The 26,113-nt window shown below is 37.2% G+C and overlaps 1 protein-coding gene across 1 annotated transcript in view; it reads right to left on the bottom strand.

Moving 5' to 3' along the window:
- The window catches only part of ATG4C (autophagy related 4C cysteine peptidase), a 130,889-nt gene that overhangs the window by 72,171 nt on the left and 32,605 nt on the right, over positions 1-26,113 (bottom strand). Inside the window, 3 exon segments of the mRNA XM_079127109.1 lie at positions 2,928-2,998; positions 5,730-6,060; positions 8,308-8,541. Coding sequence (XP_078983235.1) covers positions 2,928-2,998; positions 5,730-6,060; positions 8,308-8,541 — 636 coding nt within the window.

Below are 26,113 nucleotides of genomic sequence, written 5' to 3'. Positions count from 1 at the left end.
GCTAGAGAAGACTGTGACTTCAATGCCTAGCTTGGGCTGGGGTTGTGGCTCAGTGGTAGAGTGCTTGCCTAGCATATGTGAGGCACTGAGTTCGATTCTCAGCACCATATATAAATAAATAAATTAAATAAAGGTACATGAACAACTAAAAAATATTTTTTAAAAAAAGAGTGTCTAGCTCAATTGTTTAGGTGTTCTTCCCACCCCAAATATAAGGGCAAATCATAGTTCAATTCTGTTACAGAGGTTTATTACAGTGATGATTCTCACATAAATGATTCTAATAGCCTTCCTCAACCCCCTCAGCAATCACTGATCTACAAGGAGAAAGAGATAATTATAAGGTGATATCACAAGTGAATGACAAGTACAATATTTAACACAAGTATTTCTAAAATGTTATAGAGCACAGAGGAAAAATAACTAATTCTGCCTGATCAGAGTTGGGAAAAGGTATAACCTTCAAATGTGTTTTTAAAAAACAAGTTAAAGTCTGCAAGAGAGATTCTAATAATAAGGGTGTTATGGTTTGGATATGGAATTTCCCCCCCAAAAGCTCATGCATTAAGCAATGCAGGGATATTCAAAGGTGAAATGTTAGATTCTGAGAACTATAACCTACTTGGTGGATAAACCCATTTGATAGATTAATAAACTGGATGGATTACTGGGTGGTAACTATAGGCAGGTGAGGTATGGGAGAAGGAATCATGTCACTGGAGGTATGTCTTAGGATTACATTTTGTCCCCGGTTCCCTGCATGCAAGCACATATTACCTGCCTCCCACACTGCATATGAACTGAGCAGCTTTCTTCCACCATGCACTCTGCCATGATATTCTTGCCTCAGGCTCAGAGCAATGGAGTCAGCCAACTCTAGACTGAACCTCTAAAATAATGAGCCCCAAAATAAACTTTTTCTTTTCTGAATTGTTCTTATCAGGTATTTTGGTCATAGTAATGAAAACGCAAAGGGACATTCCACAGAGAGGCAATTAATATGCACAGAGGCATGGAGGGAAAAAAAAAAAACAGCATGTCCAAAGAACAACCTGAAGGTTGACAGTACCTTAATATAGTAAGTATGGAAGATAGCATTGGAAAACCATACTAAAAATGTAGCTTTGGACAAATTGTACAGGACTTCATGTGCTTTAAATGCTAAGATAATCTGAGACTAGAGTTAATGGGCAACTAGTTGTAGGTTTTTCTAAATCAACCAACATGATCAATGTTTTTTGATTAGATAGATCAAAAAGGGAAGAAAGGGAAATCTAGTCAAGGCCCAAGTTACAGATAAGGTATGATCTAAATCAATGAGAGCAAAAAAAACATAAAAGTTAAAAAGGGGAACAGATTTCAGGAACATTTTTAAGAGTAACTGGTAAGTTTTTGTTGACTGGCTAGACAGGAGTGTTGGATAAACATCCAAGAATGAGTAGGTTCTACCTTGAATAACCTGTGCACAAGATCCTCTTTTTTAAGAGAAAATAGAAAATAAAAGCAGGTAAGACAAAGGGAAATCATAGTTTCGTTTTAAACAGGATGACTGTGAAGGGTTTGTAGAATATCTAAGTAGAGATATTTGAAGGAGAACAGAAAACATGAATTACCTCATACTCGGTATAAGGTATAAATAGGATTCATTAAACATGAGTAATAAAAATTTAAAGAACTACAACAAACCACTTATATAATGAGGAACTTTGTACTGTTTGCTTAATTAGAAACTATATATAATGATTAAAGATCAAGGCTGACTGACACCAATAAAAGAACAAAAAGCATTTATAAATTCACTTAATGATGAGTCACTTAAGTACATATTGACACTTACTTTTGGAGGGTGGGGGAACCAGGGATTAAACTCAGGGGCACTCAGCCACTGAGCCACATCCCCAGCCTATTTTGTATTTTATTTAGAGACAGGGTCTCACTGAGTTGCTTAGTGCCTCACTAAATTGCTGAGGCTGGCTTTAAATTCAAGATCCTCCTGCCTCAGCCTCCCAAGTTGCTAGGATTACAGGTTTTCACCACCACACCCGGGCACTTACAGGTCTTAACACAGCAAATTTTCTTTGTAAAAACCTCCTGACAAATGAACATAGTACTGGCAAACTGTATATGCTTATCCGAAAAATTACCACTTTTATTTTTATATAGCTATTATTATGGCTTTCTTTAAAAGGAAATTAACCTTAACAAAAGGCCAAACAAAAATACATGTATAATTTGGCAACCAATCTTTCTACACTAGTTAGTTATGAGTAACCTTAAACCTATTAAATATGATTAAAGTACAATTAACTTTACCAAAACTTTAATAGTTTACCCTATTAATAGCTTTTCTATAAAAAAATAAATAAACTTAATAGCATGATATGGCTTATTTTATTCTATTAGAAAGTTAAGGACTCTATTTTATCCCTAACAAAGTTTCAAAGTTACTATAGATGTTGATCAATGGAAGACCCAAAACAACACAAAAATCCAGATAATAGTTACATCATTACTAGATGAGTTACTGAAGCACCATGAAAAACATATAAAGTTCCTCTAAAATAAACTCAAAATTTTCATTCCTTAAAACATATCCATCAATGAAATGGTACCTGGCACACATGTAGCCCAAGTTTATAACTGTATTAAATTTGTCTATCTCTTTTAAAATAGTCATTTTAAATGCTGGAATCGTTTAGGAAATTCTATTTTAATATTATAATTAAAATTTGTAGTATATATTCAATAAAAATATTTAATAAATACTACTTATATTTACCATGCTCTGTAGGAACAAAAATGTGTAAGACATGGTATCTCTACTTTCAAAATCATTTATAATAACTGGGAAGGCAGATAAACTAAACATGCATGAAAGGTCTAACCAAATAAAACAGTTAAAAATTGGTATTTTATACATTCCTTACCTGTACAATCTTGTGCAACATAAATAGTTATTCCTTGTAAATCAGGGTGTCTTGCTTCTTCGACTGCTTTTCTAAGAAAATAATAAGCATTATTCCTTAAAATCCGAAATAGCATTTCCGGTTGGTAACTAAAGATTTAGTTAAGAGGAGGAAAAAACGTCATCACTTTCCTGACTTTCCTATTAAACCTATACATCTACTATCAAAAACTACCATCTGAACAATAATTTCCATCACGGAAGACTATAATTTCCCTCTGTTCTATTCATTTTTACTTTCTGGTTCTCTTGATTAAGAGGCTCATGTCTACATGCTTAAATCAAGGTAGAACCCAATCAGTTTTTACTGTTTCCTCATCATTCACATCAATGTCAATGATTTCTGAATATCAACAGAAATTAGGTTAAATTTTACAAAATTAAATATTACACTAAATTACTCAAAGAACACCAAAGTATACCTTACAAAATACACTTTAAAAATTCTCGAATATACAGTTTTACCTCCTACCCATCCCAAAGAGACAGATTTCTCTTAGCTACTCACCTGGCTACACTAAATGTTTTCTAACCAGTGGTATTACAATATGCTTCAAGGTTTGCTTCACATTAACTTAAATTAATGGCTTGGAATGAATTATTGTGCTTGTCCTCTGGTATACTTATGAAAGTTTTTGTTCTCTTCTTTAAATAGTCTTTCCCCATTCATTTCTAAAACCTGTATGAAGCTCATTCTATAGTTCCAACTACTTGGGAGGCTGAGACAAGAAGATGACTTGAGCTCACACGTTCTACACCAGCCTAGGCAACACAATGATGCCCCATCTCAAAACAAAACAAAACAATAACGAAACAAAAAAAAAAAAGTTTATATAAGTGGCTGGGAATGTAGCTCGGTAATAGGGTGCTTGCCTACCATGCATGAGGTCCTAGGTTTGACATCCAAACATGGCAAAAAAATAAATAAATAAATAAAAAGGAAGAGGGGAAGAAGAGAAGAGGAGGAAGACAAAGAAGAAGAAAAGAAGAAAACCTGTATGACCTGAACAAATGAATTTCTTTTTTTTTTTTTTTTTTTTTGCGGTGCTGGGGATCAAATCCAGGGCCTTGTGCTTGCAAGGCAAGCACTCTACCAACTGAGCTATCTCCCCAGCCCCACAGATAAATTTCTTAATCTCAAGTCTTAGAATTCTAAAAGGAAAAATGCAAATTAAAAAGTATCTCAGGCTGGGGTTGTGCCTCAGTGGTAGAGTGCTCACCTAGAATGTGTGTGAGGCACTGGGTTCGATCCACAGCACCACATAAAAATAAATAAAGATACACACACACAGCAGGCACAATGGTGTACACCTGTAATCCCAGCATTTTGGAAGGAGGAGGCAGGAGGACCTTGAGTTCAAAGCCAGCCTCAGTAATTTAGCAAGGCACTAAGCAACTCAGTGAGATCCTGTCTCTAAATAAACTACAAAAAAGGGCTGGGGATGTGGCTCAGTGGTTAAGGGCCCCTAAGTTCAATACTGAATACCAAAAAAAAAAAAAAAAAAATGAGTAGTATGACGTTCTCAATGCTGCACATGTTAAAAAAAACAATAAAAAAAAGTCACTTATCTGAAAAGGGAAATTATGCAAACCAGGGAAATACAAATATTTTTATTTAACTGTAGCTTTATATTTCTTTAACCTAAAATGTTCTACTATGCATGATCCTGTGTGTTAGTATAAAAGATGAATTGGCAAATGATGGCTCATAGGTCAAACACAACTTGTAGCCTCTTTGTATACCTGTAAGTATGATTTTGACACTTTTAAGGAATTAAATGAAAAAGAAGAAAAGTGAGCAGTAAAAACCTTATAATATGTGCAAGGCCTAAAATATTTACTACTTAACAGAGAAAGGTTGCTGAGCCCTGGAACATCTAAGGGAAGAAACTATGCTTTCTTATTTAGGCTTTTACAAAATGTCTTATAAAGCTGAAATTCATACATTAACAATCCAATAAATAACATAAGGTGAATACTTTTTCAACAGTAAGCATCTGACCTATAAAATAAAAAAGCATGACAATATGCAAAAATGCTTTGTAATAATTTCAAATTTACAAAAAATTATAAATGGAGAAAATTTATCATAACATATTAAGATGATATATTGATGATTTAGTTTATAATAATGGGATAGACAACAAATAATACAATTTTTTAAAAGTGACATTCAAATAAATGGCATGTAAAAGCGAAAGTATGAAATTTGACTTTCGACTTTTTTCTAACTACCCTGAATGTCACATACCCTTTACTTTTACTATGATATAATTATAATATTAATAGTGCCATACATTTGCAATTCACAAGAATCTGATGTATGCAAAGAAATGTTGAAAACATCAATTTTAGTTCTTGACATTTCATTACACTATCAGTACATTACAGCCCCCAGGTTACAAAAAAAAAAAAAAAAAAAACTATAACATTGTTCATGTCCCAAGGTTGAAAGAGATGTTAGTTTTTAGAACATTTCAAGAAAGTGGCGTAATAAGAACTTGTTTAGAAAGAGATCTTGAATATCTGTACCTATGAGCAATCACAAACAAAAGCAAGAGCAAGAAATGAAAAATTTGTATGTAGATAAATGTAACTAGAGCCATAGTGTGTCGTTCTTCCATATTAGCAAATGAAATCTCCTTTATGAACATTTTTATACTAGACTTTAAAAGTTTCAACTTATATATACACATAGTAAAAGTCAGTATCTCTAAGCCTGAAGACCTCTGTCACAAGATCAAAGACTTCTAAACAATTTTACCTTAAAATGTGAGCAACAACAGCTGGTCCATACCAATCTCCAGCTTTTTTCCCAGACTTCTTCCCATATTCTATTAACTGATGTAAGCCAAAGAGAGCCAATGGGGAATCACCAAACCAAGAGATGATTTTCCTGTGACAAATTTCATTTTGCAACTCCTGATCGTTAGAATATTTCCCAATTGTTTCCTTCAGAGAAATTGTTGGAGTTTTGAGTTCTCTCTCCCCTGAAAGCGATGCTTCAAATGATGATGTAAATTTTTTAACAGTGTGGGAAGTCCATGATTCAGAATCTGAATTTTCAATGTTCAATGCATCAGGCCAGGTCCAAGCTATAGCAATTATAAGAAAAAGTATTCAGATCTTTTAAATAGACGAACTTTAACAATTCTACTAAAAGAAGTTTGTAGCAGTTAAAGTCATATTGGTTACTAAAATAAAACAGAAAACTCAGAAATAGGCAAATACAGAGAGACAGTAAGTGGATTAACAGCTACTAAAGGAGAGATACTAGGAATGGTTGCTAATGTGTGTGAAGTTTCTCTGGGGATGATTAAAATGCCCTAAACATAGATAACAGTGGCTGCAGGAATGTAAATATACTAAAAACTACTAAATTGTTCACTTTAAATGAGTGAATTTATGGTATGTATATTATATCCCAACGAAAATGCTTTCAAAAAAAAAATAAAAGTATGTGTAGAGACAATGTCTTCTTCAATGATGTTTAAATGTGATGGTCATATTATTCTCAGGACTTTTCTATAATCTCCAAATTTTCTGAACTGGGAATATATTACACATAATCAAAATAACTACAAAAAAATAAAATAAAAAATACTAAGTTCAGAAACAAATGTACAATTCTGCAATTTGCTCTTTTTTCTTTTCTTTACCAATGCTCAGCACTGTATTTTATTACCAGACTGTTTATCAGATATCCAGTCTTAACTCAATAAGCATATGTACTAACATTTATAGTACTCATGAATGGGTATCTTTAGAAAGTGAATTTGTTCTGATTATATATTAAAAGAGAAATCTTTCCACAGAAATTTTAAATTTTCTTCAAAAAAAATTTTTTATATATTCACTCAGAATAACTTAATCATTGTTTAGACAGTAATACCAATTTTCTAGGAGAGGAAGTTAATAAATGAAGTCATAAAAAAATCACAATTCTAAAAAAAATCAAATATATTCATTACTTCACTGTTTTTAAAAAGACATCTCTAAACATACATGTCATTTCAAAGTTAATAAAGTAAGTCAGAGCTTCAGAGATCTAGTCAGAACTATGATAAATACTCTAATCCTTGCCCTTGATTACATAAGACTGCAAATAAATCATCCCAGAAAGTCAGCTTAAAAATTCTTTCTCCTTGTTTTATTTACTCCACTCTTAAATAGACATTCTCTCTAAATAATATCATCAATAATCTCTACATAAGGATTATTAAATATTTGCCATGAAGTTCAGGGACATTGTCTAACACTTTGTCTGTCTGTTTTTGTGCTTTGGTACTGGGGATTGAACCGAGAGGCACTTAACCACTGAGCTACATACCCACCCCTTTTGAGACACATCTCACTAAGTTGATTAGGGTCTCACTAAGTTGCTGAGGCTGACTTTCAACTTTTGATCCTCCTGCCTTAGCCTCCCAAGTTACTGGGATTTCAGGTGTGAGCCACCCCGCCTGGTTGTCTAACACTGAAAAAAATCTGTGGCAGGGGATATGGCTCAGTGGTTAAGCACCTCTGGGTTTAATTCCTAGTACCAAAAAAAAAAAAAAAAAAAAAAAAAAAAAAAATTGACAGTATTTAGTAATAGCTAGAGACAATTGCCTTAAATGGTAAAATAAAATGCTCTTTCCAATATACACATTTGTCCATTAAAAGAGGTTCTAATAGGGGCTGGGGTTATGTCTCAGTGCTTGTCTAGCATATGTGAGGTACTGGGTTCGATTCTCAGCACTTCATATAAATATATAAAATAAAATAAAGGTCCATCAATGACTAAAACAATTTTTTTAAATGTACCAATAGAAGGTACATTAGGAAAAAAATATATAAGTATCAATGACATTTTTAAAGACAAAGCATTATTGAGAATATGCTTAATTTAATATAATTGATTATAATCATATTTATTAAGACACAAACTTCAAAGAATTATTGATACATAGAAAATAAACCAGAATGAGAACTTGAGATTTAAAAAATACTAATTATTCCCCAAAGTTATACTGACCTGTCCAGGACTTACTAAATTGGAGATACACCTAAGAATTCAATCAAAAGGGAAATAAACAATAACAACCAAAAAATCCAAAGCCTACTAGTTTGAACTAACAATTCACAGTAGCAGGAAGAATAAGTCATGTTTATCCAAAGTTTTGAAAGGAGAATTTTGGAAGTTTATGTATAACACATGTATAGCCCAGTTCAATAAAAATTTAATATGCTGGTTAATTACAACTTTAGAAAACATCAGGGAGTCAAGAAAACTAACCTCAGGTAATTTTATGGAACATGCAAGCTTGGCGCTCAAACTTAAAAGCAACAGAGATGTGATTTACCTCTACCAAGAAAGTGCAGTATGAGTCCTTGGGCCAACAGCATCTGGCCAGTTCTCAATGTACATCCCCAACCACAATCTGTTGTCAAAGCTGAGCCTTCTATTTGAGGAAATTCTTCCCTGTAGGTCAGCCATATTCTAGAAATGAAATCTTTCCGAAATTCTTCTACATTTCCCGCAATTATGCGATCTTCTATTGTACGTGCTGATCTTGCAGGTAACATTTTATCTTCATCTACAAAATAAAATTACAAACTATAGTCTTAAGACAGGCAAAGATGTGTGGATAATGGCAATATATTATCATTATTTTCTTAAGTTGTGGATTACATAACAATCTTTCTAATATTTTTTCTTATTTAAAAGGAAGATTAATTTTATTCTGCTTAATCAGACTGTTAGGAAAATCAAATGATGAATCCTGAAATGTTTTAAAATTTGGAGGTAACTAATATAAGGTATAATACTGTTATTAACAATAATATCCTTTTCCATATACAATCAACTCTTTGGTGAAAGGATAATGTAAAATATCTTTTCTTTTAACCTCATTTGGCTCAGGTTACACATATTAAAGCTCTCTGAAATGTGATGTACAAAAAAGTTATGACTTGTCAATATGTAAAAATGTACATGATCATATAAGCTAATCTTTAAAATCAAATAAAATGTGCACACTGTATTGTATAAATTACTCAAAGTCAAAACAAGTCAAAGAATATAAAATTCTTAAAGTATAATATCATTTTATGATAAATGTAAATAAACTCTTACAAAATGTGTTGCCTCCCACATATATCATTTTTAAAGGCTTTTTCAAAATGATTCTCTAATACAAGTTCAAAAGCTACGACCTTTGTTTACCCAATAATTTACAAAACACTATTGCTCAAAATGAACTACCATTCCTTGAGTTCTTCCAGAGAAAAGGTCTTACTCATCTTTCAATCTCAGCACACAGCACAGTGAGTAGCATGAATAGATCCTAGCAAACATTAGTTGCTTTGTGTGGGTATATGGGTGGATGCGTGAGTGAATAGAGAATTCTACCTACAACTCTCAATTCCAAGGAGATCTATTTCCAGCATCCCTCTGAAGGATGCCAAAAGTTATAAGTTTTATTATGCATTTATTGGTTACTCTTTCTACACCCATTTCTCTCTTTAAGCTCACTATGAAAAAATTACAGTCACCCTGACTTCACATATATTCAGCTTAAAGGAGCTAAACTGTAATATCCAGTTTTGATGATAATAAATAAATGTCAATTCCCTATTATCAATGACTTTCTCTCAATATTATGAAGAATTTTTAACTGCTAAGTAATAAATGATCTTTGTTGTCCTATTAGACCACCACTATAATACTGCCCTCACTATTCCACTCTTCAACTTTTACTTTGTCAAAATCTTAATTAATGATACCCGTAATTTTTACATACATTTGCCTCCCTTCCAGCTTTCAAATACTCTAGAGGAAAAGAAATATGTTTATCTTTAGCACCTCTGTATCTTCATCACCAGTTCAACTCATATTAGATATGCAATAAGCATTTGTTAGGTAAATGTAAGATAAATGAAAATGAAGAAGGTAGTCATTTGTTTTTGTTGTTGCTACTGTTATTGATTTTCTTTGCTCTGTTTTGTTTCATTTTTTTAATGAGGGGGATAGACTTAAAATCAGAGCTTTACAAAGAAAGGGGTTCAAAGAACCACTATAAAGAATGAGAAAGAAAGCTGAGAAACAAAATAGATGCGAACTGCTATTAATACTGAGGGCTTAATTAATTAATACCACAATAAAAAATGAGACATATGATAATTTTCACTATGAGAAATAACTGGATGAAAAAACAAACTGTAAAGTTCAAAGAGTACAGTTACTGTAATTATTTGATATGGTATAAAATAAGCATGCATATGTCTTCAAAAGGATATTGAAAGTTGGGCAAATAATAGAAAACATCCTATTAAAAGTGAGCAGGCACATCTTGAGAACTAAATGGAACTGTGGAACTACTACAAGTGAAATATAACTGAATACAGAGACTTGGTAGAATTAAACTGCAAATTACAGACAGTTCAGGAGATAATTAGGGAGCCAGAATTAAGAAATAAAGAAAGAACATAGGTGCTGGGTAGATAGCTCAGTTGGTAGAGCTGGTAGAGTGCCTCACATGCACAAGGCCCTGGGTTCAATCCCCAGCACCAAAAAAAAAAAAAAAAAAAAAAAAAAAAAAAAAAAAAAAAAAGAAAGAACATAGCACAGTGAGACAAGGTAATGGAAAATATGAAAACACAAAAAACTGCAGAGAATGAAGAAATGTGTAACAGAAGATTTATCAGCTATGCAGATAAATCTAGGGGTTGGGAAGTGCACAGTGAACTTTATCAATGGGACATGACAGTAGGGTTTCCTAAGCTCCTTCCCTTCTTGGGGGTGGGGGCAGTTGTCTAGGACAGAAACTGGGAAGAGCAAAGATTCTCAGTGTGTTGGGGGATTGAGTGACTGAGTTGGGGCAGAAACTCCCTAGCAGTTAGAGGTCGGTCAGTCAGTTTCTCTCTCTCTCTCTCATTGTTGCTGGGGCAGGTGGTCCACAGGCTCTTATTCCTTGGAGGTCATGTAGACCATAAGGTCTACCCCTTATTGCTAGGACTAAATTCACTGTCAAACCAGGAAATGAGCTTGACAAAGTGGTCACTGAGGGCAATGCCAGCCCCAACATCAAAGGTGAAAGAGTGGGGAGTAGGGGTTCATGCCTGTAAATCCAGTGACTTGAGAAGCTGAGGCAGGAAAGTTGCAGGTTCAAGGCCAATCTATGCAACTTAGCAAGGTCCTAAATAAAAGAAAAATGGCTCAGGATGTAGCTCAGTGATATAGCATTTGCCTAATATACACAAGATCTAGATCTCAAAATCAAAAAAAAAAGGGTTGGGGATGTGGCTCAGTGGTTAAACGTCCATGGGTTCAAACCTCACCACTAACACCAAATTAATTAATTAATAAGAGGGGTTATCATTGTTAGAGTTGCAGGAGATGACCTGGTCCTCACTGTAGCCCAGGATGCTTGTTAGTGGGCCTGGAGAGAAAAACTTCACATTCTAAAGGAACAATGTCTTACACAGAACACAAAAAGCACTATTTAAGATGTATAAAGGAGGAGATCCAAGGTGGTGGAATAGAGGAAGGTTGCATTCCTTGTCACTTCATGACTTGGGATTCAAGCAGAGGAAATACTGTTTCTCCGTGAGGCAATCATCACTGTCCAAAGATCCCCTACTGTTTATCCTCCAATTCATCCACTGCAATCACCTGCTATCTACCGCAATATCACCTGCCTTCTGAATGCAGATTGCACTTGGACTGCCACCTATCATCTGCCATTTACTCAATTGTCCTCCTCTTACCTGCTCACTGCCCACCTTTCACCCACCCATCATTGGCAGCCCACCAGCCAAGCCCACCGTTAGTCTACAGACCACCTGCAGACCACTAGCAGATCTTCCACAGTCCACTAATGTCTGGAAGTCCATTGTCACGGTCTGGTGACCCACATGTCTGGTGACACACAGACATGGCCATCTTGGGACACAGGCCAGGGCCTGCAGATTTGCCACTGCAACCACCTCCATCTTGGCATGCAGTCACCTAAGTCTGGGGACACAGGCCTGGGCCTGGACATATACTGGAGTACCTACGGGTCTGGTTGCACCTGAGGTCTTTCTGCTGGGCGTGCTAGTGGTCGCCATTTGGCAGTCTTTTTGCAGGGTTGCTCCTTTATGTGATCAAATCCCTGGTGGTCTCTCTGCAAGTTGAAAGGGCATTGAGATATTGGGACTGCAGCAAGGCAGGGCTTGGGGAAGTTGAAGCCCAAGTTCATCAGATTACAGCTGGGTTTGTATGGGCCAGTCTGAGTCTGGCAAGCCTGTGGAAAGCCAGAGACTAGGGGCAATTCCCTGGGGGAAGTGCAGGTTGAAGAAACTGGAGAAAACTGGGCTCTCTCCAGCACAATGAGTCCTGAAGTGTGCAGAGTTGGAAGGGGCCAGCTACAACAGGTGGGAAGACTGGAAAAGGGTGTGAGGGCATCTTGCTATCAGCTCACCCACACAACTGTTCCAGCACCCACCAGACTGAAGCTAAAATCAAACTTCAAACAAACTCTCCTATCTGCAGAGAAGAGAAGCTGAGAAATTTTTTGAAAGTCAGTGGAGGCAATCATTCAATTTTCCATTGAGACTTCCCCCCTCTTTTTTTTCCCCTCTCTCTCATACCTCTACCATCTTTGAATCCAAATATTATTCATGTATCAATTTATTGAGGAATGGGATGTCTGAATAGTACATTTCAATTCTTATATTTTTACTTTTTTTTAATCTGTATATATTTTTTCACTCACCTGTCTCCCTTGGTTCTCTTTCTCACTTCTCTCATACTAACAGTCAACCTCTATTAATTCCTCCCTCATTCTTACTATAAACTTTTACCTCTATCCTCTCTCCTCCCTCATAAACATCACACCTTACACTACTTCTGTTCACTCACTGTCCATCATTTGAAACAGTAAACCCTTTTAGCAAACTTAAGGTTTATATTGTAGACAACAATTGAACACATCATTTCTGTTTAATGAGATAAAACCGTAGACTCCTTAATATAAGTCACTCAATTTAAGGTTGTATATTGTTTGCATTGGGTGTTGTTAATATTGGTCTCCCCCTTAAAGGTAAGGGACTGGCAGCCTTCAGGGACACTATAAGACTACAGGGTAGAAACTATACTGTACTAGATCCATACCACTAGATGAGAAGACACAAACAACATGAAAAAAACAAGGGAACAAAGTACCTCAAACAAACCAAAATGTTCCAATAATAGAATCCATAGACAACACAGTAGAAGAAATGTCAGAGAAGGAGTTTAGAAAATACATAGATTGATCGTTAAAATAAAGGATGATATAAAGAGAAATTACAGGAAGTGAAAGATCACTTCAATAAAGAGGCAGAGATTATAAAAAGGAATCAAGCAGAAATCCTCAAAATGAAGGAAATAATAAACCAAATTAAATTTTTATTTTTTATTTTTTTATTTTTATTTTTTTTATGCGGTGCTGGGGATCGAACCCAGGGCTCCGTGCTTGCAAGGCAAGCACTTTACCAACTGAGCTATCTCCCCAGCCCCCAATTAAAAAATTTAATGGAAAGTATCACCAACAGACTAGACCACTTAGAAGATAGAACCTCAGACAATGAAGACAAAACATATACTCTAGAAGATAAAGTTGACTGAACAGAGAAGATGGTAAGAAACCATGAACAGAACTTCCAAGAAATATGGGATAACATGAAAAGACCAAATTTAAGATTTATTGGAACAGATGAAGGTGTACAGATAAAAACCAAAGGAATACACAATCTTTTCAATGACATAATATCATAAAACTTCCCAAATCTAAAGAATGAAATGGAAAATTAACTACAAGAGGCATATAGGACCCCACATTTACAAAATTAGGGCAAACACACACCAAGGCACATTATAATGAAAATGACTAACATAAAGAATGATGATAAAATTTTTAAACACTGGAAGGGGAAGAAAAATCAAATTATATGTAGGGGGAAACCACTATGGATTTCAGCTGATTTCTCAACCCACACACTCAAGGCCAGGAGGTCCTGCAATAATATATCAAGCTCTGAAAGAGAATGGATGCCAACTGAAAATTTTATATCTAGCAAAATTAAGCTTCAGATTTGAAGATGAAATAAAAGCCATCAGGGCTGGGGATATAGCTCTAAGGCCCTGGGTTCAATCCCCAGTACCACAAAAAAAAAAAAAAAAAAAAAAAAAAAAAAAAAAATCCATGATAAAAAAAAGTTAGAAGAATCCACAACTAGAAAGCCTGAGTTACAGAACATTCTCAGCAAAATATTCCATCAGGAGGAAATGAAAAAAAAAAAAAAAAAATCTAGCAAAGGGAGGAACTATACTAAAAGAAAGGTCAATCAAAGGAGAAACTAAAAATAAACCAAAATGACCAGGAATACAAATCATATCTCAATAATAACCCTGAAAGTTAACGGCCTAAACGCATCAATCAAAAGACACAGACTGGCAGATTGGATTAAAAAAAAAAAAAAGACCCAACAATATGCTGTCTTCAAGAGACTACCTCCTTGGAAAAAATGGCCACAGACTGAAGGTGAAAGGTTGGGAAAATATGTATCACTCAAATGAACTGTGTAAACAAGCCGGGGTTTCCGTCCTTATATCAGACAAAGTGGACTTCAAACCAAAGTTAGTCAGAAGGGATAAAGAAGGACATTTCATACTGCTTGAAGGAATCATACATCAACAAGACATAACAATCATAAATATATATGCCCCAAACAATGGAACATTCACATACATCAAACAAACCCTTCTCAATTTCAAGAATCAAATAGACACCACAACACAGTAATAATGGGTGACTCTAACATACCTCTATCACCACTGGCTAGATCTTCCAAACAAAAACCAAACAAACTACAGAACGAAATAATACAATCAATGATTTAGACTTAACAAGACATATATAAAGTATTTCATCCATCATCAAGCGAATACACTTTCTTCTCAGTTGCACATGGATCCTTCTCTAAAACAGACCATATGTTATGCCACAAAGCAACTCTCAGAAATATAAAAAAATAGACATACTACCCTGCATTCTATCAGATCATAATGGAATGAAACTATAAATCAACAATAAAATAAAAAATACAAGCTACTCCAACACCTGGAGAATAAATAGTATGCTATTGAATGATGAATGGATAAAAGAAGAAATCAGGTATGAAATAAAAAAATACTTAGAGGTAAATGAGAACACCGATACAACATACCAAAATCTCTGGGGCATGAAGGTAGTGTTAAGAGGAAAGTTCATTGCATTAAGCTCATACATTAAAAGAATAAAAAGTCAACAAATAAATGACCTAACATTACACCTCAAAGTCCTAGAAAAAAAAGAAAAAATAAAAACCAAAGGCAGAAGATAGGAAATCATTAAAATCAGAGATGAAATCGAAACAAAAGAAACAACTCAAAAAACTGACAAAACAAAAAGTTAGTTCTTTGAAAAAATAAATAAAATTGATAAACCCTTAGCTACACTAATGCAGAGGAAGAGAGAAAACTCAAATTACTAAAATTTGTTATGAAAAGGAAATATTAAGATGGACACTACTGAAACACAGAAGATTAGAACCTATTTTGAAAATTTATACTCAAATAAAATAGAAAATCTCAAAGACATCAACAAATTTCTAGAGACATATGATCTACCCACACTGAAACAGGAAGACATACACAATTTAAAAAGATCAATTTCAAGCAATGAAATAGAAGACGCCATCAAAAGCCTACCAACCGGAGGTTTTCAAGATGGCGGCCTAGAGGGTGGCTGCATTACGTGTTGCTCCAGAACTCAGGATTCAAGAGAGGAGATATTGAGACGCTTGGGACCAACTCAAAGTAGCCGGGTGACTCTCACCCCCTGGGGGGGCATCCCGGATGGGACGGGGGTCCCGGAACGCAGGAAACTTTGTGAAGTAGAACTGCCGGCGAGACGCCCCTCCCCCCGCTGGAGCGCCATAGAGGAGGCCGGTCGGCACAGCGCTGGGACTCGGAGCAGCCACTGGGGCTCCGGCGGCTGCCCGGGGGAGGAGAGGCGGGGAGAACTGTGTGGACTCAGGACACCAGGGCCTGCCCTGAGGAGGAGGAGAGGAGCGTGGCCACTTGGATTCGGAGAGACTGCGCCAGAGCTGCAGGCGGTTGCCAGAGGAGAAGCCGCGCGGCGAGCTGTTTGGAATCAGAACGACGCTTCTGAACCCCGGGGCCTGCCCTGAGGACGAGGAGGAAGAGGAGCAGCCGCTTGGATTCGGGCGACTATATGGGAACTACAGGCAGTTGCCAGAGAAGGGGCTGTGTGGCGAGCTGTTTGGACCCTGACCACTTCTGAACCCCGGGGCCTGCCCGGAGGAGTAGGAGAAGGAGGAGAAGGAGCGCGGCGGGTCCTTTGGACTCGCAGTGACTGCATTAGCGCTCCAGGCGGCTGCTCAGAGGAGAAGGCGAGTGGTGAGTTATTTGGTCTTAAAGTGACAGCTCCTGAACACAGGGGGGCTGCCTGGAGGAGAAGCGTGGTGGGACGCTTGGTCTTGAGGGACCACATCAGAGCTCCGGGCGGTGGCCCAGAGGACCCGTGCAGCGGGTCACGTGGATTCAGAGCCACTCAGAGGGACTGCTCCTGAACACCCGGGGGGTTATCTGGAGAAGGAGGAGGAACGGGCAGGGTCACTTCGACTCGGAGTGATTGATTGCCCCGGGCTACGGGTGGTTGGTGGGAGGAGGAGGCACGAAGTGAGTTTCTTGGACTCCTAGTGACCGCACCGGCATACTGGGCGGCTGTCTGGAGGAAGAGGCCTGTGGCGGGTCTCTGGGACTCAGAGCGATTGTTCGGGGCCACAGGTGGCTGCTCAGAGGAGGGGCCACGCAGCCAGGCGATTAGGTGCAGAACAGGGTCCCAGGATCTAGGAGGCTTCTGGGTGGAAGAGCCGCACAGAGACAGGCTTAGGGCGGAGCGAAGGTTCCAGGCCTATGGGCAAATTCTCTGAGGAGGGGCAGCCTAAGGAGATTCATCTGCGAAGGGTGAGGCTCCCAGGCCCAGGAGGTAGGGCCGGGCCCCTGGAAACTTTGCAGAGGAAGGCAGCCCAGCCCAGGCAGTAGATGTAAATTGAGGGGAACCTCTAGGAGGAAACTGACCAGCGAGACCTCCCCACCGGGTGAGTCTTCCCTGCTGGGTGAGGTTTCCCACAAGGACGGTAAAACCAGAGGCTCAGGCCCAAACAGGCCTTGCCTCAGCCCACAGCCTAGGTCCCCTTTGGATGACCATTGGTCAACAAGCGGAGGCACCTCTGCCCACTAGCAGGGAATATACCCCACCTGAAGGCCACCACTCCTAGAGAGGCAGCTTCCTTGTGGAGCACCGCATTATCAACCTCCTCCAAGACTTCAGCCTACTGAAGGCTAAGAGGGGATATATATAGAAATCTTCAGGGTCATTGTAAATCAACAGAGGAAATCTGCAATATCTCAGCGGTCCACTGATATCTGAACAACATGAGAAAACAAGGAAAGAAAATGCTGCAAACAAATCCAGATGTTACATCAATAAAACCCAATGACAGCATGGCAGAAGAAATGACAGAAAAGGAGTTCAGAATGTACATAATTAAAATGATCAGAGAAGCAAACGAGGAGATGAAAGAGCAAATGCAAGCATTGAATGATGAGATGAAAGAGCAAATGCAAGCATTGATTGATCGCACCAATCGACAGTTAAAAGAGCAAATACAGGAAGCAAAAGATCATTTCAATAAAGAGTTAGAGATATTGAAAAAAAACCAAACAGAAATCCTTGACATGAAGGAAACAATAAACCAAATTAAGAACTCCATAGAAAGCATATCCAATAGGATAGAACACCTGGAAGACAGAACCTCAGACATTGAAGACAAAATATTTAACCTTGAAAACAAAGCTGAACAAACAGAGAAGATGGTAAGAAATCATGAACAAAATCTACAAGAACTATGGGATATCATGAAAAGGCCAAATTTAAGAATTATTGGGATTGAGGAAGGCCTAGAGAAACAAGCCAAAGGAATGAACAACCTATTCAATGAAATAATATCAGAAAATTTCCCAAATCTGAAGAATGAAATGGAAAATCAAGTTCAAGAGGCTTACAGGACTCCAAATACACAAAATTACAACAGACCCACACCAAGGCACATTATAATGAAAATATCTAACATACAAAATAAAGACAGAATTTTAAAGGCTGTGAGAGAAAAGAACCAAATTACATTCAGGGGGAAACCAATACGCATATCAGCAGATTTTTCAATCCAGACCCTAAAAGCTAGAAGGGCCTGGAACAACATTTTTCAAGCCCTGAAAGAAAATGGATGCCAACCAAGAATCTTATACCCAGCAAAACTTACCTTCAAATTTGACGATGAAATAAAATCCTTCCATGATAAACAAAAGCTAAAAGAATTTACAAAAAGAAAGCCAGCATTACAGAACATTCTCAACAAAATATTCCATGAGGAAGAGATGAAAAACAAAGAAGCAAATCAGCAAAGGGAGGAATTATCCTAAAGGAATTGTCAAATAAAGGAGGAAACAAGTTGTGTCAAACAAATAAATAAACAAAATTTTAAAAATGAACCAAATGACCGGGAAACCAAATCATTTCTCTATAATAACCCTGAACGTTAATGGCCTGAATTCATCAATCAAAAGACATAGACTGGCAGACTGGATTAAAAAGAAAGATCCAACAATATGTTGCCTGCAAGAGACTCACCTCATAGAAAAAGATACCCATAGATTAAAGGTGAAAGGATGGGGAAAAACATACCATGCACATGGACTCAGCAAAAAAGCTGGAGTATCCATCCTCATTTCCGATAATGTGGACTTGAAGCCAAAGTTAGTCAGAAGGGATAAAGAAGGTCATTTCATACTGCTTAAGGGAAGCATAAATCAGCAAGATATAACAATCATAAACATCTATGCCCCAAACAGTGGCTCATCTATGTATGTCAAACAAATCCTTCTCAATTTCAGAAACCAAATAGACCACAACACAATAATACTAGGTGATTTTAACACGCCGCTCTCACCACTGGACAGATCTTCCAGACAAAAATTGAGCAAAGAAACCATAGATCTCAACAACACAATCAATAATTTAGACTTAACGGACATTTATAGAATATTCCATCCAACCAAGAGTGAATACACTTTCTTCTCAGCAGCACATGGATCCTTCTCTAAAATAGACCATATATTATGCCACAAAGCTAATGTTAGCAAATACAAGAAGATAGAGACACTAGCATGTATTCTATCAGATCATAATGGATTGAAGTTAGAAATAAATGAAAGAGTAAAACACAGAAACTATTCCAACATCTGGAGATTAAACAATATGCTATTATATGATGAATGGATAACAGAAGATATTAGGAAGGAAATTAAAAAATTCTTAGAGGTAAATGAGAACAAAGAAACATCATATCAAAACCTCTGGGACACTATGAAAGCAGTACTTAGAGGGAAATTTATTTCATGGAGCGCATTTAATAAAAGAAGTAAAACTCAACAAATAAACAACCTAACACTACAGCTCAAAGCCTTAGAAAAAGAAGAACAGAACAGCACCAAAAGTAGTAGAAGACAGGAAATTGTTAAACTCAGAGCTGAAATCAATGAAATTGAAACAAAAGAAACAATACAAAAAATTGACAAAATAAATAGTTGGTTCTTCGAAAAAATAAACAAAATTGATAAACCTTTAGCCACACTAACAAAGAGAAGACGAGAGAAAACCCAAATCACTAAAATTCGGAATGAACAAGGAAATATCACAACAGACAGGATGGAAATACAAAACATAATTAGAAGCTATTTTGAAAATCTATACTCCAACAAAATAGAAAATTTCGAAGACATCAACAGGTTTCTAGAGACATATGAATTGCCTAAACTGAATGAGGAGGACATAAACAATTTAAATAGACCAATTTCAAGTACTGAAATAGAAGAAGTCATCAAAAGCCTACCAACAAAGAAAAGTCCGGGACCAGATGGGTTCTCAGCCGAGTTCTACAAAACCTTTAAGGAAGAGCTCATTCCAATACTTCTCAAAGTATTCCATAAAATAGAAGAGGAGGGAACCCTCCCAAACTCATTCTATGAAGCCAATATCACACTGATACCTAAACCAGACAGAGACTCATCAAGGAAAGAAAATTTCAGACCAATATCCTTAATGAACATCGACGCAAAAATTCTCAACAAAATTTTAGCAAATCGCATACAAAAACATATTAAAAAGATAGTGCACCATGATCAAGTGGGTTTCATCCCAGGGATGCAAGGTTGGTTCAACATCAGGAAATCAATAAACGTAATTCACCATATTAATAGACTTAAAGTCAAGAATCACATGATTATTTCAATAGATGCAGAAAAAGCATTTGATAAAATACAGCACCCCTTCATGCTCAAAACGCTAGAAAAAATAGGGATAGTGGGAACATTCCTTAATATTGTAAAGGCCATTTATGCTAAGCCCATGGCTAATATCATTCTAAATGGTGAAAAACTGAAAGCATTCCCCCTAAAAACTGGAACAAGGCAGGGATGCCCTCTTTCACCACTTCTATTCAACATCGTTCTTGAGACTCTGGCCAGAGCAATTAGACAAACCAAAGAAATTAAAGGGATACGAATTGGAAAAGAAGAACTCAAACTATCCCTGTTCGCTGATGACATGATTATATATTTAGAGGAACCTGGAAATTCCACCAGAAAACTCTTAGAACTTATAAGTGATTTCAGTAAAGTAGCAGGTTACAAGATCAATGCCCATAAATCCAACGCATTTTTATACATAAGTGATGAATCTTCAGAAAGAGAAATTAGGAAAACTACCCCATTCACAATAGCCTCGAAAAAAATAAAATACTTGGGAATCAATCTCACAAAAGAGGTGAAAGACCTCTACAATGAGAACTATACAACACTAAAGAAAGAAATTAAAGAACACCTTAGAAGATGGAAAGATCTTCCATGTTCTTGGATAGGAAGAATTAATATTGTCAAAATGGCCATACTACCTAAAGTGCTATACAAATTCAATGCAATTCCAATTAAAATCCCAATTGTGTACCTTACAGAAATAGAGCAGGCAATTATGAAATTCATCTGGAAGAATAAGAAACCCAGAATAGCTAAAGCAATCCTTAGCAGGAAGAGTGAAACAGGGGGTATTGCAATACCAGATCTTCAACTCTACTACAAAGCAATAGTAACAAAAACGGCATGGTATTGGTACCAAAATAGAAAGGTAGATCAATGGTACAGAATAGAGGACACGGACACAAACCCAAATAAATACAATTTTCTCATACTAGACAAAGGGGCCAAAAATATGCAATGGAGAAAAGATAGCCTCTTCAACAAATGGTGCTGGGAGAATTGGAAATCCATATGCAACAGAATGAAACTAAACCCATATCTCTCACCATGCACGAAACTAAACTCAAAATGGATTAAGGACCTCGGAATCAGACCAGAGACCCTGCAGATTATAGAAGAAAAAGTAGGTCCAAATCTTCATCTTGTTGGTCTAGGACCAGACTTCCTTAACAGGACTCCCATAGCACAAGAAATAAAAGCTAGAATCAACCACTGGGATAGATTCAAACTAAAAAGCTTTCTCTCAGCAAAGGAAACTATCAGCAATGCGAAGAAAGAGCCTACAGAGTGGGAGAATATCTTTGCCAATCATACTTCAGATAGAGCACTAATCTCCAGAATCTATAAAGAACTCAAAAAACTCTACTCCAAGAATTCAAACAGTCCAGTCAACAAATGGGCTAAGGAAATGAATAGACACTTCACAGAAGAAGATCTACAAGCAATCAACAAACATATGGAAAAATGTTCAACATCTCTAGTAATAAGAGAAATGCAAATCAAAACCACCCTAAGGTTCCATCTCACCCCAATTAGAATGGCGATTATCAAGAATACGAGCAACAACAGGTGTTGGCGAGGATGTGGGGAGAAAGGTACACTCATACACTGCTGGTGGGGCTGCAAATTAGTGCAGCCACTCTGGAAAGCAGTGTGGAGATTCCTTAGAAAACTTGGAATGGAACCACCATTTGACCCAGCTATCCCACTCCTTGGCCTATACCCAAAGGACTTAAAATCTGCATACTACAGAAATACAGCCACATCAATGTTCATAGCTGCTCAATTCACAATAGCCAGACTGTGGAACCAACCTAGATGCCCTTCAATTGATGAGTGGATAAAGAAACTGTGGTATATATATACTATGGAATATTACTCAGCCATGAAAAATGATAAAATTATGACATTTGCAGGCAAATGGATGAAATTGGAGAATATCATGCTAAGTGAGATAAGCCAATCTCAAAAAGCCAAAGGACGAATGATATCGCTAATAAGTGGAGGTTGACACATAATGGGGGGGAGGGAAGGGTTAGAGTTAGGGTTAGGGAGGGGGGCAAGTATGGAGGAAGGAACTACTGTATAGAGGGTAAAGAGGGGTGGGAGGGGTGGGGGGAAGGGAAAAAAATAACAGAATGAATCAAACAACATTGCTCTATGTAAATTTATGATTACACAAATGGTATGCCTTTACGCCATGTACAATCAGAGAAACAACATGTATCCCATTTGTTTACAATAAAAAAAATAAAAATAAAATAAAAAAAAAAAAAAGCCTACCAACCAAGAAAAGCCCATGACCAGATGGATTCCCAGCCAAGTTCTACAAGACCTTTAAAAATCAATTAACAGGAACACCAGCTGCCTGCTGCTGCCTGGAAGTTCACTGTTACAGTACTTGCAGGTTTGATTACACGTGGCTGCCGCCATTTTGAGACAACAGCCAGGCCCCGTAGGACCCCTGGCCGGACTGACTGAGCCCCATCTCCAGGATCCCTCAGTCCTACCGATCACTCCCTGCCTCTGGGGCCCTCACATTGACTGACTGCTCCCTGCTGCCAGGACCCCCAGACCAACTGACTGCGCCCTATCTCCGGAACCCCAGATGGACTGATTGCACCCAGCCTCCAGGATCCCACAACCACACCAAACACACGGGACCTCCAGGACCCCTGCTGGACCAACTGCATCCCGTCTCCCGGACCTCCAGCTGACCACGTCCACCCCTGAGCTGCAGCTCCCCATTTGCCAACACATTTCGAAGCCAGAACAGCCATCTTGGATGATCCTGGAAGCCACAGCTCCGATCTTTGGGTGGGGCAAATCCCATCCCGAGACACCTGCTGGAGGCTTGAAGCTCATTGTCAGGTACTTCTCATGCATCAGACTACTGAACACTGGGAGGTTTCATTACTATATGACTGCTATACAGTAGATTTTCTTTTTTCTCCTTTTTAAAAATATTTAAGTTTTTATTTCTTTACATTTCTTGCTCTCTTTTCCTTTTGTTTACCTGTTCCCTCAGAGTCGCTTTCTCCCTTTTTGGCATGCTAACATCCGATTTCTTTTGATTACACTCTCACCCTTTCTATTTTCTAGAATTTCTGTATATTCTTTTCTTATCCCATTAACAGCCACATCCTACATCCCTCTGCATCCTCTTTGTCCTCCATTAGAAACTGCAGACCTTATTGCAAACCTCTTTGTTTTACCGAAGATAATATTTGAACTCACTTTGTTTATTATGACACTTTTGTCATTGTCCCCATAGGGGCTATTTGGTCTAGGATTGCATAGTGTCTGACTTGGGCACTGCTAATATTGATCTCCCCTTAAAGAAAGGGTTCTGGAAACCTATAGGGCCACTATAAGCCTAGAGGGGGAAATCTGTAATACCCCAGATCTGCACAGCTAGAAGGGAAGATACATGAACAACATGAAAAAACCAGGGAAGAAAATGATCCAAACAAATCTAGATTCTATATTAATAGAATCCAATGACAGTATGTTAGAAGAAATGCCAGAAAAGGACTTCAAGTTATACATGATTAAGATGATTTGTGAAGCAAAGGATGAGATAAGAGAGCAAATGCAGGCAGTGAATGATAATACCAATAAGCTGAAAGAGCACCTGCAGGAAGCAAAAGATCATTTCAACAAAGAGATAGAGATTCTCAAAAAAAAAAAAAAAAAAAAAAAAAAAAAAAAAAAAACAGAAATCCTTGAAATGAAGGAGACAATAAACCAAATAAAAAACTCAGTGGAAAGCATCACCAACAGACTAGACCACTTGGAAGACAGAACCTCAGACAATGAAGACAAAATATTTAATCTTGAAAATAAAGTTGCCCAAACAGAGAAGATAGTAAGAAATCATAAACAGAACCTCCAAGAACTATGGGACATCGTGAAAAGACCAAATTTAAGAATTATTGGGATTGAGGAAGGCACAGAGATACAAACCAAAGGAATGAACAACCTATTCAATGAAATAATATCAGAAAATTTCCCAAACCTGAAGAATGAAATGGAAAATCAAATACAAGAGGCTTACAGAACACCAAATGCACAGAATCACAACAGATCCGCACCAAGGCACGTTATAATGAAAATGCCTAACATTCAAAATAAAGATAGGATTTTGAAGGCCGCAAGAGAAAAGCATGAGATTACATATAGGGGGAGACCAATACTTACAGCAGCCAACTTCTCAACCCAGACTCTAAAAGCTAGAAGGACCTGGACCAATATATTTCAAGCTCTGAAAGAACATGGTTGCCAACCAAGAATCCTATACCCAGCAAAACTAACCTTCAGATTTGAAGATGAAATAAAATCCTTCCATGATAAACAAAAGTTAAAAGAATTTACAAATAGAAAGCCTGCACTACAGAATATTCTCAACAAAATATTCCATGAGGAGGAAATGAAAAACAACAATGGAGGTCAGCAAAGGGAGGAACTACCTTAGAGAAAAAGCACTCAAAGGAGAAACCAAGCCAACTTAAAAACCAAAAATAAGCCAAATGACTGGGAATACAAATCATTTCTCAATAATAACCCTGAATGTTAATGGCCTAAACTCATCAATCAAAAGACATAGACTGGCAGAATGGATTAAAAAGAAAGACCATACAATATGCTGCCTACAAGAGACTCATCTCATAGAAAAAGACATCCACAGACTAAAGGTGAAAGGATGGGAAAAAACCTACCACGCACATGGACTCAGTAAAAAAGCGGGGGTTTCCATCCTTATATCAGATTAAGTGGACTTCAAGCCAAAGTTAGTCAGAAGGGATAAAGAAGGACATTTCATACTGCTTAAGGGAACCATAAATCAGGATGACATAACGATAGTAAATATTTATGCCCCAAACAATGATGCATCCCTGTAAATCAAACAAATCCTTCTCAATTTCGAGAATCACATACACCACAACACAATAATTCTGGGCGACTTTAACACACCGCTGTCACCACTAGATAGATCTTCCAAACAAAATCCAACCAAAGAAACCATAGAACTCAATAACACAATCAATAACCTAGACTTAATAGACATATATAGAATATTCCATCCATCAATGAGTGGATTCACTTTCTTCTCAGCAGCACATGGAACCTTCTCGAAAATAGACCATATGTTATGCCACAAAGCAGCCCTTAGGAAATGCAAAAAAATAGAGATACTGCCTTGTGTTCTATCAGATCATAATGGACTGAGAGTAGAAATCAATGACAAAATAAAAAAGGGAAATTACTCCAACACTTGGAGACTAAATAATATGCTATTGAATGAAACATGAATAACAAAAAAACATCAGGGAGGAGATTAAAAGATTCTTAGAGGTCAATGAGAATGATGATACAACATATCAAAATCTCTGGGACTCTATGAAAGCGGTACTAAGAGAAAAATTCATTGCATGGAGCGCATTCCAGAAAAGAATGAAAAGTCAACAACTAAATGACCTAACATTACAGCTCAAAGCCCTAGAAAATGAAGAACAGAATAACAGCAAAAGTAGTAGAAGACAGGAAATAATTAAAATCAGAGCTGAAATCAATGAAATTGAAACAAAAGAAACTATTCAAAAAATTGACATAACAAAAAGTTGGTTCTTTGAGAAAGTAAACAACATAGACAAACCCTTAGCCACACTAACAAAGAGAAGGAGAGAGAAGACTCAAATTACTAA

The sequence above is a fragment of the Sciurus vulgaris genome, assembly GCF_902686455.1.
Source record: "Sciurus vulgaris genome assembly, chromosome: 1".
Classification (NCBI taxonomy): Eukaryota; Metazoa; Chordata; class Mammalia; order Rodentia; family Sciuridae; genus Sciurus; species Sciurus vulgaris.
This window is presented reverse-complemented; position numbering and strand designations above follow the sequence as displayed.